This window comes from Salmo salar, chromosome ssa28, assembly GCF_905237065.1.
Source record: "Salmo salar chromosome ssa28, Ssal_v3.1, whole genome shotgun sequence".
NCBI classification, from domain to species: domain Eukaryota; kingdom Metazoa; phylum Chordata; class Actinopteri; order Salmoniformes; family Salmonidae; genus Salmo; species Salmo salar.
This window is the reverse complement of record NC_059469.1, coordinates 27706628-27720866: the sequence shown is the minus strand read 5'-3', so window position 1 is coordinate 27720866 and position 14239 is coordinate 27706628. Positions and strand designations below refer to the sequence as shown.

The 14239-nt window shown below is 41.2% G+C and overlaps 1 protein-coding gene across 4 annotated transcripts in view; it reads left to right on the top strand.

Annotated features, from left to right (window-relative positions):
- The window catches only part of mlip (muscular LMNA-interacting protein), a 48437-nt gene extending 38777 nt beyond the window's left edge, over window positions 1–9660 (top strand). For all 4 annotated transcript variants that reach the window (XM_014180162.2, XM_014180166.2, XM_014180165.2 and 1 more), the window contains 2 exons: window positions 5656–5709; window positions 8619–9660. In XM_014180162.2, coding sequence (XP_014035637.1) covers window positions 5656–5709; window positions 8619–8873 — 309 coding nt within the window. In that variant the 3' untranslated portion in view covers window positions 8874–9660. The remainder of the gene's footprint in view (window positions 1–5655; window positions 5710–8618) is intronic.
- Window positions 9661–14239: the final 4579 nt, after the last annotated feature.

Here is a 14239-nt window from a genome sequence, read left to right as displayed (position 1 = left end):
ATGCCAATCAAAGATGGATGGATTTAAGTCCTCTATTCACAGCCTTTAATCCAGTCAAGACTTACTGACAACAAAGTCAGGAAATGTTCTGTTTCATGTCTAATTATGTATAGCACTCCCATTGGGTGACACTTTGTAGATCTGCTGTGAGACAATAGGTATCTGCTTGGGGAAATTATAGAACCTCAAACTTTCTTGGCTCAACTCCCAACACAAACAGCAGGTATTCACATCACAACAGGCATCATTATGGTGCAACGTTTGAGCTTCATCCAGTTTCAAATCAAACCATATCCAGTCAAACCATCCTCTTGTAATGTAGAGCTTGTCATTCAGTCATTAGGACAACTTGGTTGGTGTCGGTCTATTACAAAGCTTGTATAAGAGGGATAAAACCAAACGATAGGGATAGAGATTTATCACCGGAGAAGTGAGTGGACGGAGAAGGGGACCAAACACTATCCATCTCTGTCATTGGGAAAACCACACCTACAGATATAGGATCTTAATTTGATCACTCTTTTTTTTTGCTGAGATATCCAAACTTTTAGTGCAGTCCAGCATTAAAAAGGCTTTTTAAGTTTGTAATTTCCACTTTAAAATTGCAGAGTTGATTTGCCCTAACGGAAAAGGTATCAACCCCTACACTTTTTTTTTTTTTACAATTAGCTATAATCCACATAACAATTCATATTTCCTGTTGCTGCAGGATTATTTTCCTGCTGTAGCGAACTGGCTCAAATTAAGATCTTACATCTGTAATGTACTCAATCGTAGGCAGCTGGCAGACAAAACTAACCACTTGAAACAGGGGCCGTGCCATAATTACAGATAATTGCTTCAGAAACCGGACCTTAAGTGGGTGCAGTAGCTAGGCAAAAGCAATTTCACACTCGCCTCATGGCTTTCCTTCATGCACACGCAGGGGGACAACCACACGTATATGTTTGGGCGGTATACTTCCGGTTGACTATGAATGATTGCCAACTGAACAATACAAAGCAAACCAACTACTGGTATGATATAACCAAATGTATACATCATCCATTCTTCAGTCATTTTGGCACATACATGAAGAAGGTTTTGGAACACTTGTCAGCTGTTTACCAGACCTAATAAAGTGACCGGTGTCTGCATCAGTCCATCTTAATTCCTTTACATTCCTTCATTTTGATCCCCCAATGTTCAGTACCCACTGTTGTTACCTTGATAATTCCTGTCAGAGCCACTCTCTCACATTCAATTTCTAATCCCCAGTGTGTCCAATCTCTTCTCCCATCCCATCTCCATCTAATTCAAAGCTCTAAAATCTTTCAAACACTCAACTCGTAGTTAAGGTTAACATATAACATGGTCTTATTTTACACTTTGTTTCACATTAAATGGTAGCGTAGCAACAAGATGGAAGTCAGAACACAAGGTTAGAGTGTATAAATGCAGGAAGGAAGGACCATACTTTAAAGTTATTAGCAATTAAGAGTAATTATTTCATTTCTTGTTTATGAGCCGTGACTATATGTATAGGAAGCCACAAGTACAACTAGGTCTTCCTACCATGTATATCTAAAATGATAATGTTAAAACTAATAGAACCAACTATTTTATAAAGCTGACTAAAATGTTTGATGCACATATTTGTTTTGATCTGAGTAATGTGGTATCAAAGTCAGCATGAAAACCCACAAAATCTAATCAAATCAAATGATGTACCTTACAGTGAAATGCTTACTTACAAGCCCAAACCAACAATGCAGTTTTAAGAAAATCCCTAAAAAAGTTAGAGAGAAGAATAACAAATAATTAAAGAGCAGCAGTAAATAACAATAGTGGGGCTATATACAGGGTGTACCGGTTCAGTGCCAATGTGTCAATGTGCGGGGGGCACCGGTGTCGAGGTAATTGAGGTAATTATGTACATGTAGGTAGAGTTATTAAAGTGGCTATTTATAGATAATAACAGAGAGTAAGGGCAGCGTGGGGGGGGTGGGGGGTGGGGGGCAATGCAAATAGTCTGGGGGCAATGCAAATAGTCTGGGTAGCCATTTGATTAGCTGTTCAGGAGTCTTATGGCTTAGGGATAGAATTTGTTTAGAAGCCTCTTGGACCTAGACTTGGCGCTCCGGTACCGCTTGCTGTGCGGTAGCAAAGAGAACAGTATATGACTAGAGTGGCAGGAGTCTTTGACAATTTTTAGGGCCTTCCTCTGACACCACCTGGTATAGAGGTCCTGGATGGCAGGAAGCTTGGCCCTGGTGATGTACTGGGTCGTACGAACTACCCTCTGTAGTGCCTTGCGGTCGGAGGCCGAGCAGTTGCCATACCAGGCAGTGATGCAACCCGTCAGGATGCTCTCGATGGTGCAGCTGGAAAACCTTTTGAGGATCTGAGGACCCATGGCAAATCTTTTCAGCCTCCAGACAGTGAGAAAACAATCACAATATCAGAGGGAGATGTCATGACAGTGAGCACTTACAAGTATATTTTGTCTCTATGAAAACATCAGGGATGGTTTTGAAATGTCAATGACTGACACAATAAACACTTTTCAATCTGGGAGGCTCGGACACAAAGCAAGACTGTATAAGTCATCAAGAAATGCCAACTGCAAACAAAGTCTAAACAGACTGGATCATTTCAGAGATGCAGTCTAACACAAAACATGAAACATAGTATGGAGTTTATATACAGTGCCTTCGGAAAGTATTCAGACCCCTTGACTTTTTCCACATTTTTTTAGGTTACAGCCTTATTCTAAAATGGATTAAATTGTTATCTACACAAAATAACCAATAATGACAAAGCAAAAATAAAAACACTGAAATATCACATTTACATAAGTATTGAGACCCTTTACTCAGTACTTTGTTGAAGCACAGTCTTCTTGGGTATGACGCTACAAGCTTGGTACACCTGTAATTGGGGAGTTTCTCCCATGCTTCACATCAAATCAAATCAAATTGTATATGTCACATACACATGGTCAGCAGATGTTAATGCGAGTGTAGCGAAATGCTTGTGCTTCTGGTTCCCGACAGTGCAGTAGCATCTAACAAGTAATCTAACAGTTCCCCAACAACTACCTAATACACACAAATCTAAAAGCCTAATAATCTCTTCAGATCCTCTCTAGCTCTGTTAGGTTGGATGGGGTGCTTTCCAGCACAGCTATTTTCAGATCTTTAGAGATGTTAGACCAGGTTCAAATCCGAGCTCTGGCTGGGCCACTCTAGGACATTAAAAGAATTGTTCCAAAGCCACTCCGGCATTGTCTTGGCTGTGATCTTAGAGTCGTTGTGCTGTTGGAAGGTGAACCTTCGCCCTCAGTCTGAGGACCTGAGCTCTCTGGAGCAAATTTTCATAAAGGATCTCTCTGTACTTTGCTTCATTCATCTTTGCCTCTATCCTGACTAGTCTTCCAGTCCCTGCTGCTGAAAAAATCCCCACAGCATGATGCTGCCACCACCATGCTTCACTGTAGGGATGGTGTCAGGTTTCCTCCAGACGTGACGCTTGGCATTCAGGCATTCAAGTTCCATCAGACCAGATAATCTTGTTTCTCATCGTCTGAGAGACTTTAGGTGCCTTTTGACAAACTCAAAGCGGGCTGTTATGTGCCTTTTACTGACGATTGTCTTCCATCTGGCCACAATAAAGGCCTAATTGGTGGAGTGCTGCAGAGATGGTTGTCTTTCTGGAAAGTTCTCCCATCTCCACAGGTGAAGTCTTGAGCTCTGTCAGAGTGACCATCGGGTTCTTGGTCACCTCCCTGACCAAGGCCCTTCTCCCCCGATTGCTCAGTTTGGCCGGGCAGCCAGCTCTAGGAAGAGTCTTGGTGGTTTCGAACTTCTTCCATTTAAGAATGATGGAGGCCAACGTGTCCTTGGGGACCTTCAATGCTGCAGAAATGTTTTTCTACCCTTCCCCAGATCTGTGCCTGACACAATCCTGTCTTGTAACTCTACAGACAATTCTTTCGACCTCATGGCTTGGTTTTTGCTCTGACATGCACTGTCAACTGTGGGTCCTTATATAGACAGGTGTATGCCTTTCCAAATCCTGTCCAATCAATTGAATTTACCACAGGTGGACTCCAATCAAGTTGTAGAAACATCTGAAGGATGATCAATGGAAACAGGATGCACCTGAGCTCAATGTGGAGTCTCATAGCAAAGGGTCTGAATTCTTATGTAAATAGTTATTTCTGTTTTTTTGTTTTTTTTAAATACATGTTTTGACTTTGTCATTACGGGGTATTGTGGGTAGATTGGCTGTAATGTAACAACATTTGGAAAAAGTCAAGGGGTCTGAATACTTTCCGAATGTACTGTATATAGACATTGAGAGGGTTCTGTCACAAAAGTCTCTCCTCTGATTTGACATTTCAAGGTAGTCACTTATGGTTTTGACGTTCATATACAATTTTTTCTCCCCTTTGTTTCATTTGGGTTTGAGTGTTCCATGGCACACACCCAGTTTTCCCATTTGTCACAAAATACAATTTGTGAGTCTCTTTGGATCAAGCAGCCGGCAGAGTGATGCAAACACAAAGAGTCGGTTTTTCATGTTTGATATCAATTCAAGTATTGTTTTCCACATTTTGCCCACTGGGTCTGGTAATATTTTTGGTCTTTATTATAGACCAGTCACACTGAGATCCTTTTTGTCATGGGTTGTGTTCATTGTTATTTGTGGCACGCTTTTGTTTTAATTTATTGAATAAATCTTGTTTTATACATCATGCAGCAAAATAGCCACGTATTCATTACACTAGCGAGCACTAAACCGTTACAGTCAATCTGCAGGTACATTAACTATTCTTAAGGTAATTATCCACTCTAAGTACAGGCACAGGTAAACAGAATAGACAACTGGAGGCCAATGTTTTGATACGGCTGTAATGCGATGCTACTGGCGGCAGAGAAGTCAGGCGCAGGAGAGCGGAAACTGATTTACAACTGTTGTTTAATATCCATAAACCACCGTCAACAGAACAATACAACAAATGGGTCAAACAAAGCCCGGTACATACCAGCATACCGTGCATAAGCACTCCAAGAAACAATCACCGACAAGGACAGGAGGGGGAAAAGAGGGTTAAATACACAACATGTAATTGATGGAATTGGAACCAGGTGTGATGGAAGACAAGACAAAATCAATGGAAAATGAAAAGTGGATCAGCGATGGCTAGAAGGTCGGTGACTTCGAATGCCGCCCGAACAAGGAGAGGGACCGACTTCGGCGGAAGTCGTGACAACGGCGAACGTCTCTTGAAGGGTATTTGTGCTCTTAAGAATTCCCCAATTCGTAGTGGTGTTCTAGTTTGCGTAGTGTCCACTGTCCTAGTCACCCCAAGGCAGAAACATCAGCAGTGACAATACAAGTATGACTCAAGCTGCAAACAAGGGTATGGATCCAATTTCTAGGTCACAGACAGGTGTTTCCAACATACTCATGGAGCATGTATTTCATATTTGAGAGTACCTTGTTACTTTGTAACCATTATAATTATTTCTGTTGGGTAACAATGGAGAGAGTACTGTGTTTGAATATTTCGAGATTCAATTTGGATGAAGCTCTTATTCATTTTTTTGTTCTTTGTCTTGTTGTTCTGTTCTTGGTCCGTGGTTCTACTCTGGATGCCAAAACTGAAAGTCTACTCACCCGTTTGTGACAATCCATGAGAACGAGGCGCTGATGTCCAAAAAGGTAACATATAACATCTATTGAGACTATTTGAGACGCTGCATTAAACAACCCATTCTGCAATCATAGTGGGGAGTCCGAAATTTTTTAATGGTTTGTGTTATTATGACATAATAGCCTTGTATTTAGAATGCACTACTGAATATATTAAGATCATTATACTAATTCAACGCTAATGGCATTGCTAATGTCAGTGCTTTATCCAGTAATTGCTCCTTTATCCAGCTGTATGCTCAGGGCCAAGGATGTTTGGGTTACTTTTCTTGCACCTCAATTAATAGACTATTTCACAGAGACAGACTTGAACAGACACTTAACAGACACCTTACTTAATACTTTAACAAAGGGCCTTCAGCCTTGTCCCCATTGACTTTGCATAGCCATTACTTCCTTTTGTCATCTGATGTTTGCTTCCTGAAGTTGTCACCTACTGTTTCTAGGATATAGCATCATGAAAGTTGGAAGTGCTTCTTCCCTCAATTAAAGATGCATTGCAGATGTTTTGGTTTACTTTATGGGGTGGCTGCTTGGCCGAATTCTCTGGACATCTCTTCCCCATAGCTAAACAACCGAACCTTCTGCACATGTGAGGGATTCTCTACTTGATGCAAAAAAATGTAGGTAGCCGCTGCTCCGTTTCCTGTTCTCACTTCCCCTCAGTTGCAGATTGGCCATCTGGCAAATATTTTTACGCAATTTCTCTATTATACTAATCAATACTTTTTGGGATCAAATTTTGATTTAGTCATATGCATAGGGTTGCAGATGTAGTTGCAGTGTACAGTGAAACTCTGAAGCTCTGCGCTCCAACAGTGCGCAGGGGTGTTGGGAGCTATTCAGCAGCCTGATGTTTCGAAGCTATTGGCCAGTCTGTTAGTTTTAGCCATGATGCTCCTGTGTGATTGAAGCGGGGAGAATAGGCCATGGCTCAGTAGCAGGCCCAATTTCTTCAGCCTCCTGAGGTTAAAGAGTTGCTGTTGTACATTCTTCACCATGATGTCTGTTTGGTTTGACCATTTCAGCTCCTCAGAGATGTGTACGCTGAGGAACTTGAACTTTTTGACCGTCTCCACGGCGATCCCGTTGATTGAGATGGGGCATGCTCAGCCTGGTTCCTCCTGAAGTCCATAATCAGCTTCTTTGTTTTGCTGACATTGGGGGAGAGGTTGTTTCCTTGTTTCCACACCGTCAGAGTGCCTACCTCCTCCCTGGAGTCTGTCTCGTCATTGTTGGTAATCAGGCCTACTACTGTCGTGACGTCAGCGAACTTGATAATGGAGTTGGACCTGTGTGAGGCCACACAGGGAGTAGAGGAGCGGACGCACCCTCATGGGGCCCCCATATTGAGGATCAGTGTGGAGGAGGTAATGTTGCCTAACTGTACCACCTGGGGCAGTGTGTCAGGAAATCTTTTGGCTGATCAGTAGGCAACAGCCGGCCCCCCTACCAAGATGGGCCGGCCCGGTTCTCTGATAGGCTGAGCTGAGGTCATGCATGCTCAAATTCAAAGTAAAACGCAGCATCAGTAAAGAGACCTGCTCTGAATATGTCATCAGGTAGACAGCCAACATCATGGATCTTAAAAAACGGAAAGGTTGCCTATGAACGTAGAAAGAGCTCATTCTACATTGTTACCTCACTTAAAACGTAAAATTTTGAGGTGCTAAAACCATGATTTGGTCACAGAGTTGGTGGCACGCGCAGTGCTGTGGGTTGGTGTGGATAAAATGCCGGGGCCGAATTCTTGTCCCAGTCCACCCATGCTCCCCCTGCACATGACCGGACGTCTTTGTCTGTCGTACAAACTGTTGTAACTATAAACAACCTTTCTCTGTTGTACCTATACTAAAATCGAATTTACGGCCCACAAACATTGTAACCTATGTGCGACAAACTGATCACTTCAATTGACAGGCATGTTGTTTTTGTCAAACTCTGGCTCATAGCCTACCGCCTACACGGCACGGGAACGTTTAGCTCCGAATTTTCTCACAAAACGACACTGTACATAATTCAAGAAGATCTTAATGCATATTCCAATGAAACTGATTGAGATCAAATGGTTGGCATGCAGATGCTGAATGGATGTATCACCGGCAAAATGTGAAGAATTATCATTCACGATGGATAAAGTGAGAAACGTAAAGTGAGGGGAGGGTGATCAGCAGCTATGCAAAACAATGTGTGCATAAAGTCAAGTTTAGGTAACACATGCGCAGAATGTGATCCGGCTGTTTAGCTCTGGGGAAAGAGCCTTCCAGGGGTGCGGGAAAGGGAGGGAACTTTTTAGCCAGTAGTTTTGAAAAGAGCACTCACAAGTCTAGAGGGGTCCCAAAACATGTTTTACAACATCACATATGTATATCATGTCAATCTTATAAGAATTCAATGAAATGCCCATATGGACCATATATTGACACGTCAAGTTCAAAACATCAAAAAAATTACAGAAGAATTTTTCAGTCCTCTGTAACAAGTGTTTCAGTAGCTCTCACCCCAGATTGGAGTTAATAGATGAAATGGTTATATAACGTCTAAACAACATTTTGCTAACAAAACTGCAATTCTGGAACTCCTTGCTTATTTTCTGTGGATGCTTTTCCATTTGCGATGGATTTGGCTTTGTGAGAGCAGGTGAATTGGTGCTCTGTCCAATCAATGACTATAATTGTCAATTACCATAGGTCTGTGCCAGTAAATACCACCACACATTGCAGTGTCCTAAGATGCTGGTTGTGAGGATAAAACACATGCAACTGCTGACTTAAACTGTAACAAGAATGTTACTAATCAATAATAACATCTTCAGTAGTTTTGCAGAGTAACTGAATTCACAGCTCATAATTATTTTCTCATTGGCACAGACACTGACATCTCTTTTTCAACAGTAACATCATATTTTTTGTCTGTAGCCTGAAAACACACTTTTGGGAAAGATTGGGGCAGATGGCAGCATAAGCTCTGGCAACCTGGCCTTGAACACAGAGAAGAACAGTGAGAATAACTCAACAACAGAAGAGGAAGACAACATCTCAATCCCCTCACTGCTGATTACTGAATCTGAGGAGCCAAACGCTAACCCTGCAAAAGATGGATCCTGGCAAGGTGATGCGACCTCTTTCAACCTTACCAAGGTAAAGATGGAAGCCTTTGAGACGCACATTTAATTTTTTGTGACATAAATGGATGACAAAACAGAACGGGGTAGAGATTAAGGCAACACTTTATTTTAAGTGTCCGTAATAAACCAATTATAAGGCATTTATGAAGTGTGTTCACCATTTATTAATCGTTACTCCCACATTTCTAAACCTTTTACTAATCATTAGTTATTAAGTCTTTTTGCAGCCCCTAATCTAAAGTGAGTGCTATTTAAGCTTTACAAATACCTTATAAATGTTTTGAGTGACCAGTGTAATTTCTCACAAAAAGATGGGCATGCCATTGGTAGACATTCCAGCAGTACCAGGTAAAATAATAAGCACACAACACAGGATATTTGCTAACATTTATGAATGTGGGAGTAATGATTAATAAATGGTGAGTACTGTTTGTAATCGCATTATAAAGTTTATAAATGCCTTATTAATGGTTTATTACGGACCTTTCAAAATAAAGTGTTACGGAGAGTCATTCCCTATAGTATTGACAAAGAGGACTTCTGATCATTATAAGCAGATGTGACAGCATGCAATAAATTCAACTGATTTTGCTATTGTATAAACATTTATGAAATGCAACATTTTTCTGGAGATTGTGAAACTACATGCTCCACTTGGATGAAAGAGAATACTTTTTGAAGTGATTGATATAATTACTTAATCATTCTGACTTGTATTTTGGGATAAATTAATTTGTTCCAACATTGAATCAAACATTTTGTCATCTTTTCAAAAAGTTGGTTTGATTACTGATCTTGTTAATACATGCGAATAAACATTTTATTATACATAATGCAAGTACATCTATGCGGTGTTGGTGTTGTCCCTGTGATTTCTTTGTACTAACATTTCTCATTTTGACAAATTGTATATGTTATTCTACTTTTCAGCATCTCTCTACCCATTTCAACTTCAGAGTTGTCAATATGATGCACTACATACAATTATAGTTAATTACAGTTTTAATTACATTACAGTGGACACGTTTCTCCAGACAAGAAGCCTGGATCAAGTTAATTACAGTGGTGACCATAGTTGCTACTATATTTAGTTCTGATTACACTCCTCTTTTATTTTTTCCGTCAATCCTCGATATTCCCGAACGAAACTGCGCACATCCACAGAGAATTTCATTCTCTAAAGCAGGGATCATCAACTAGATTCAGCCGCTGGCCATTTTGTTTCTTGAGTGGATAGTCGGGGGCCAAAAATTATAACAGATAATTTGTAGACGGCAAATTGACTGCAAGAAGCCCAAACCGATATAATATTTTACAAAAATATAATCATTTAAAACTTGCTTACATTTGTATGCTATTACATCTACACTACATGACCAAAAGTATGTGGACACCTACTCGGCGAACATCTCATTCCAAAATCATGGGCATTAATATGGAGTTGGTCCCCCCTTTGCAGCTATAACAGCCTCCACTCTTCTGGGAAGGCTTTCCACTAGATGTTGGAAAATTGCTGTGGGGACCTACTTCCATTCAGCCACAAGGGCATTAGTGAGGTCGGGCACTGATTTTGGGTGATTAGGCCTGGCTCGCAGTCGGCGTTCCAATTAATCTGATCTCGACAACCCATTTCTGTATGGACCTCGCCTTGTGCACGGGGGAATTGTCATGCTAAAACAGGAAATGGCCTTCCCTATCAGGTATCAAGGTAAGATCCAGATGCAGACCATGTCGAAGTAACAATGTTTATTACAGCAACAGGGGCAAAGGTACAGGACGGCAGGCAGGCTCAGGGTCAGGTCAGGCAGAGGTCAGTAATCCAAAGGTGGGGCAAAGGTACAGGACGGCAGGCAGGCTCAGGGTCAGGGGCAGGCAGAGTGGTCAGGTGGGCGGGTACAGGGTCAGGACAGGCAAGGGTCAAAAACCAGGAGAACGAGAAAAGAGAGACTGGGGAAAAGCAGGAGCTGACACAAAAACGTTGGTTGACTTGACAAACAAGACAAACTGGCAACGGACAAACAGAGAACACAGGTATAAATACACAGGGGATAATGGGGAAGATGGGCGACACTTGGAGGGGGGTGGAGACAATCACAAAGACAGGTGAAACAGATCAGGGTGTGACACTTCCCCAAACTGTTGGAAGCACAGAATCGTCTAGAATGTCATTGTATGCTGTAGCGTTAAGATTTCCCTTCCCTGGAACTAAGGGACTTAGCCCAAACCATGAAAAACAGCACCACACCATTGTTCCTGTTCCACCAAACTGTACAGTTGGCACTATGCATTGGGGCAGATGGCATTTTCCTGGCATCAGCCAAATCCAGATTTGTCTGTTGGATGACCAGATGATGAAGCATGATTCATCACTCCAGAGAACGCGTTTCCACTTCTCCTGAAGTGTGGTCCTGCTCTGTGAGCTTGTGTGGCCTACCACTTCGCAGCTGAGCTGTTGTTGCTCCTAGACGTTTCCAATTCACAATAACAGCACTTACAGTTGACTAGGGCAGCTCTAACAGGGAAGAAATTTGAAGAACTGACTTGTTGAAAAGGTAGCATCCTATGACGGTGCCACATTGAAAGTCACAGCTCTTCAGTAAGTCCCATTCTATTGCCAATGTTTGTCTATATAGATTGCATGGCTGTGTGCTCAATTTTATACACCTTTCAGCAACGGGTGTGGCTGAAATAGCCGATTCCGCTACTTTTGCATATATAGTGTATCTCCCTATTATGCGTGAGAATACTTTGGAATAGATTTCCAAAATTAAAATCACCTGGAGATGATTTGCTGGTGTTTTTACAGTCATATGTCCAACAATAAAAAATGTTTTGGGGGGGGTTCAAATAAAATCACCTGTGGGCCATCAGTTGGGGAACCCTGCTCTAAAGGCTTATCAAGCGTCTCTCCGATCCATTCAGCAGTTTTATTTAACGACGATAGGCCTAAAAAATGTGCATTCTACTATAGAGAACCATTGAACAGACATTGAAGAAATCCAATAGAGTTGTCAACATCCGTTTGAATATTTAAGAAATGTGTTGTTGATATGATTAAAAACAATCTTTTAGTTTGGACTGCTACATTCAAAATGATGGACAGCTACAATTGCACATGTTAAAGGTAGACTCAGCGAAATGACGTTGCCACAAACAGCACCTCAGATATTGAGATGAGCGAGATGCAAGACTTCACATGCAGTATCAAATAGTTCCACGCAGTACCTGTGCTTGTGCACGGGTTCACTTCTGTAACGGGTGTCGTAATGAGTTGACCAAGGTGCAGCGGGAAAATGTATACTCATCTTCTTTAATTGTGAAAAGAAGGAAAAACAAACAAAACACGTATACAAAACACAACAAACGACACTAACAGTCCTATCAGGTGCATAGACACTAAACAGGAGACAACTACCCACAATTCCCATTACCAAAACACCACTAAACATAAGACCTTCAATCAGAGGCAACGAGGAACAGCTGCCTCCAATTGAAGGCCAAATCAATAAACTAAACATAGAACTAGAAAGACTAGACTAGAACATAGAAATACACTAACATAGAACACAAACCAAAACACCAGAACACTCTAATCAAACACCCCTCTACAAAACACATAGCCCAACAAACCCCGAAACACTCTAAACAAATACCCCCTGCCACGTCCTGACCAAACTAATATAACAAACAACCCCTTTACTGGTCAGAACGTGACAACTTCACACTGTTCCCAGAGTGGTAGCCTTGGCACCAAAACAGAGGACTGGTTGAGCCTCGCGCTTCAACACTCTTAGTTGTTACGGAAATTGACCCACTATGCTGTTTACTTTCTGAATCTACTGGGTATCGCTAGTTCTAATACTGTATGTCAAATGCTAATTCAGCTAATTTAAGAAATGGTATCACATACATCCTCACTCAAGTCAACCAGCGTATGTTGATTGTATATCTATTGTACAAAACATTAAGAACATTAAGAGTATACAAAACATTAAGAACACCTGCTCTTTCCATGACATAGATCAGGTGAAAGCTATGATCCCTTATTGATGTCACTTGTTAAAGCCACTCCAATAAGTGTCGATGAAGGGGAGGAGACCTTGAGACAGAGACCTTTAGGCCTTGAGACAGTTGAGACATGGATTGTGTATATGTGTCATTCAGAGGGTGAATAGGCTAGACAAAAAATGTAAGTGCTTTTGAACGGGGTATGGTACTAGGTGCCAGGCGCACTGGTTTGTGTCAAGAATTGCAACGCTGTTGGGTTTTTCACATTCAACAGTTTCAAGAATGTACGTGTGTATCGAGAATTGTCCACCACCCGAAGGACATCCAGTCAACTTGACACAACTGTGGGAAGCATTGGAGTCAATATGGACCAGCATCCCTGTGGAACACTTTTGACACATTGTAGAGTCCATGCCCCGACGAATTGAGACTGTTGACAAATTGAGGCATTTGTGCTTTAGGCTAGAAACAGCCCAACAAATTCTAAAGAAAGATACAACTCTGATGCACACTTTTGTTTTGTGTCTATGGCATTGACTGTCAATGAGTCATAAATATGTTTACATTTTTTTACTTTGCTTTGAATGGGAATTAAAAGTCATCCTGTACCATGTGTGAGTCGGTTGCCATCAGTTGAGCTATTCAGTCTCTGAAAACTGCACAAAGTAAAGGCCTTAAGCATTACTTTTTGGTTGTGTAATTAAAACATCTTAATAAAGGAATTATTACCTGCAACTTGGCGTGTACTGAAATTTCCAATTTTACAGCAAACTCAGCTTATTACACCTGCTACAGCTATTGATGTTCATAGGTCATATTTGGAATATCCTGTCAACACTAAATATGACAGTTAAAATGTAGTTTTGTGTTTAATTGTACATATAAAACTAAAAACATATGCATTGTATCAATCCGGAGCATTCTGGATGAGCCCTCATATATTACGAAACCATCTAGCTAGCCTTACGATATTGCTTCTCACGCTAAGTCTAGCGGTCCTAGGCCTAGCTAAATGGTCTGGAGCCAAGTTTTACGTGAGAAGTCAGAGAATGTGGACTCGTTGAGCGCGTCGATTGGCTAATGGCGAAGAAGTTGCAGCAACCATTAACGAAAGTACAGCTATCATGCTCGTAATTAAGTTGCAGTATAGAGTTCAAAAACCATAGGAATAGATTGGTTTTTATGAATGCTATTTATTTTATTTTTTTTGGTATTTTGCATGTAACATGTAATATATTTTCTGCTGAAAATGATGTTATCAAGTTAATATCCTCAGTATGTGATTTCGGAGTTCACAATGTGGGAGAAGTCGGAGCACAGGGATGATAGACAAGTTTCCCACTAGTAATTACAAGATGGAGGGGGGTTTAAGTGGATTTTTCCCATATGCTCGCATATATGAAT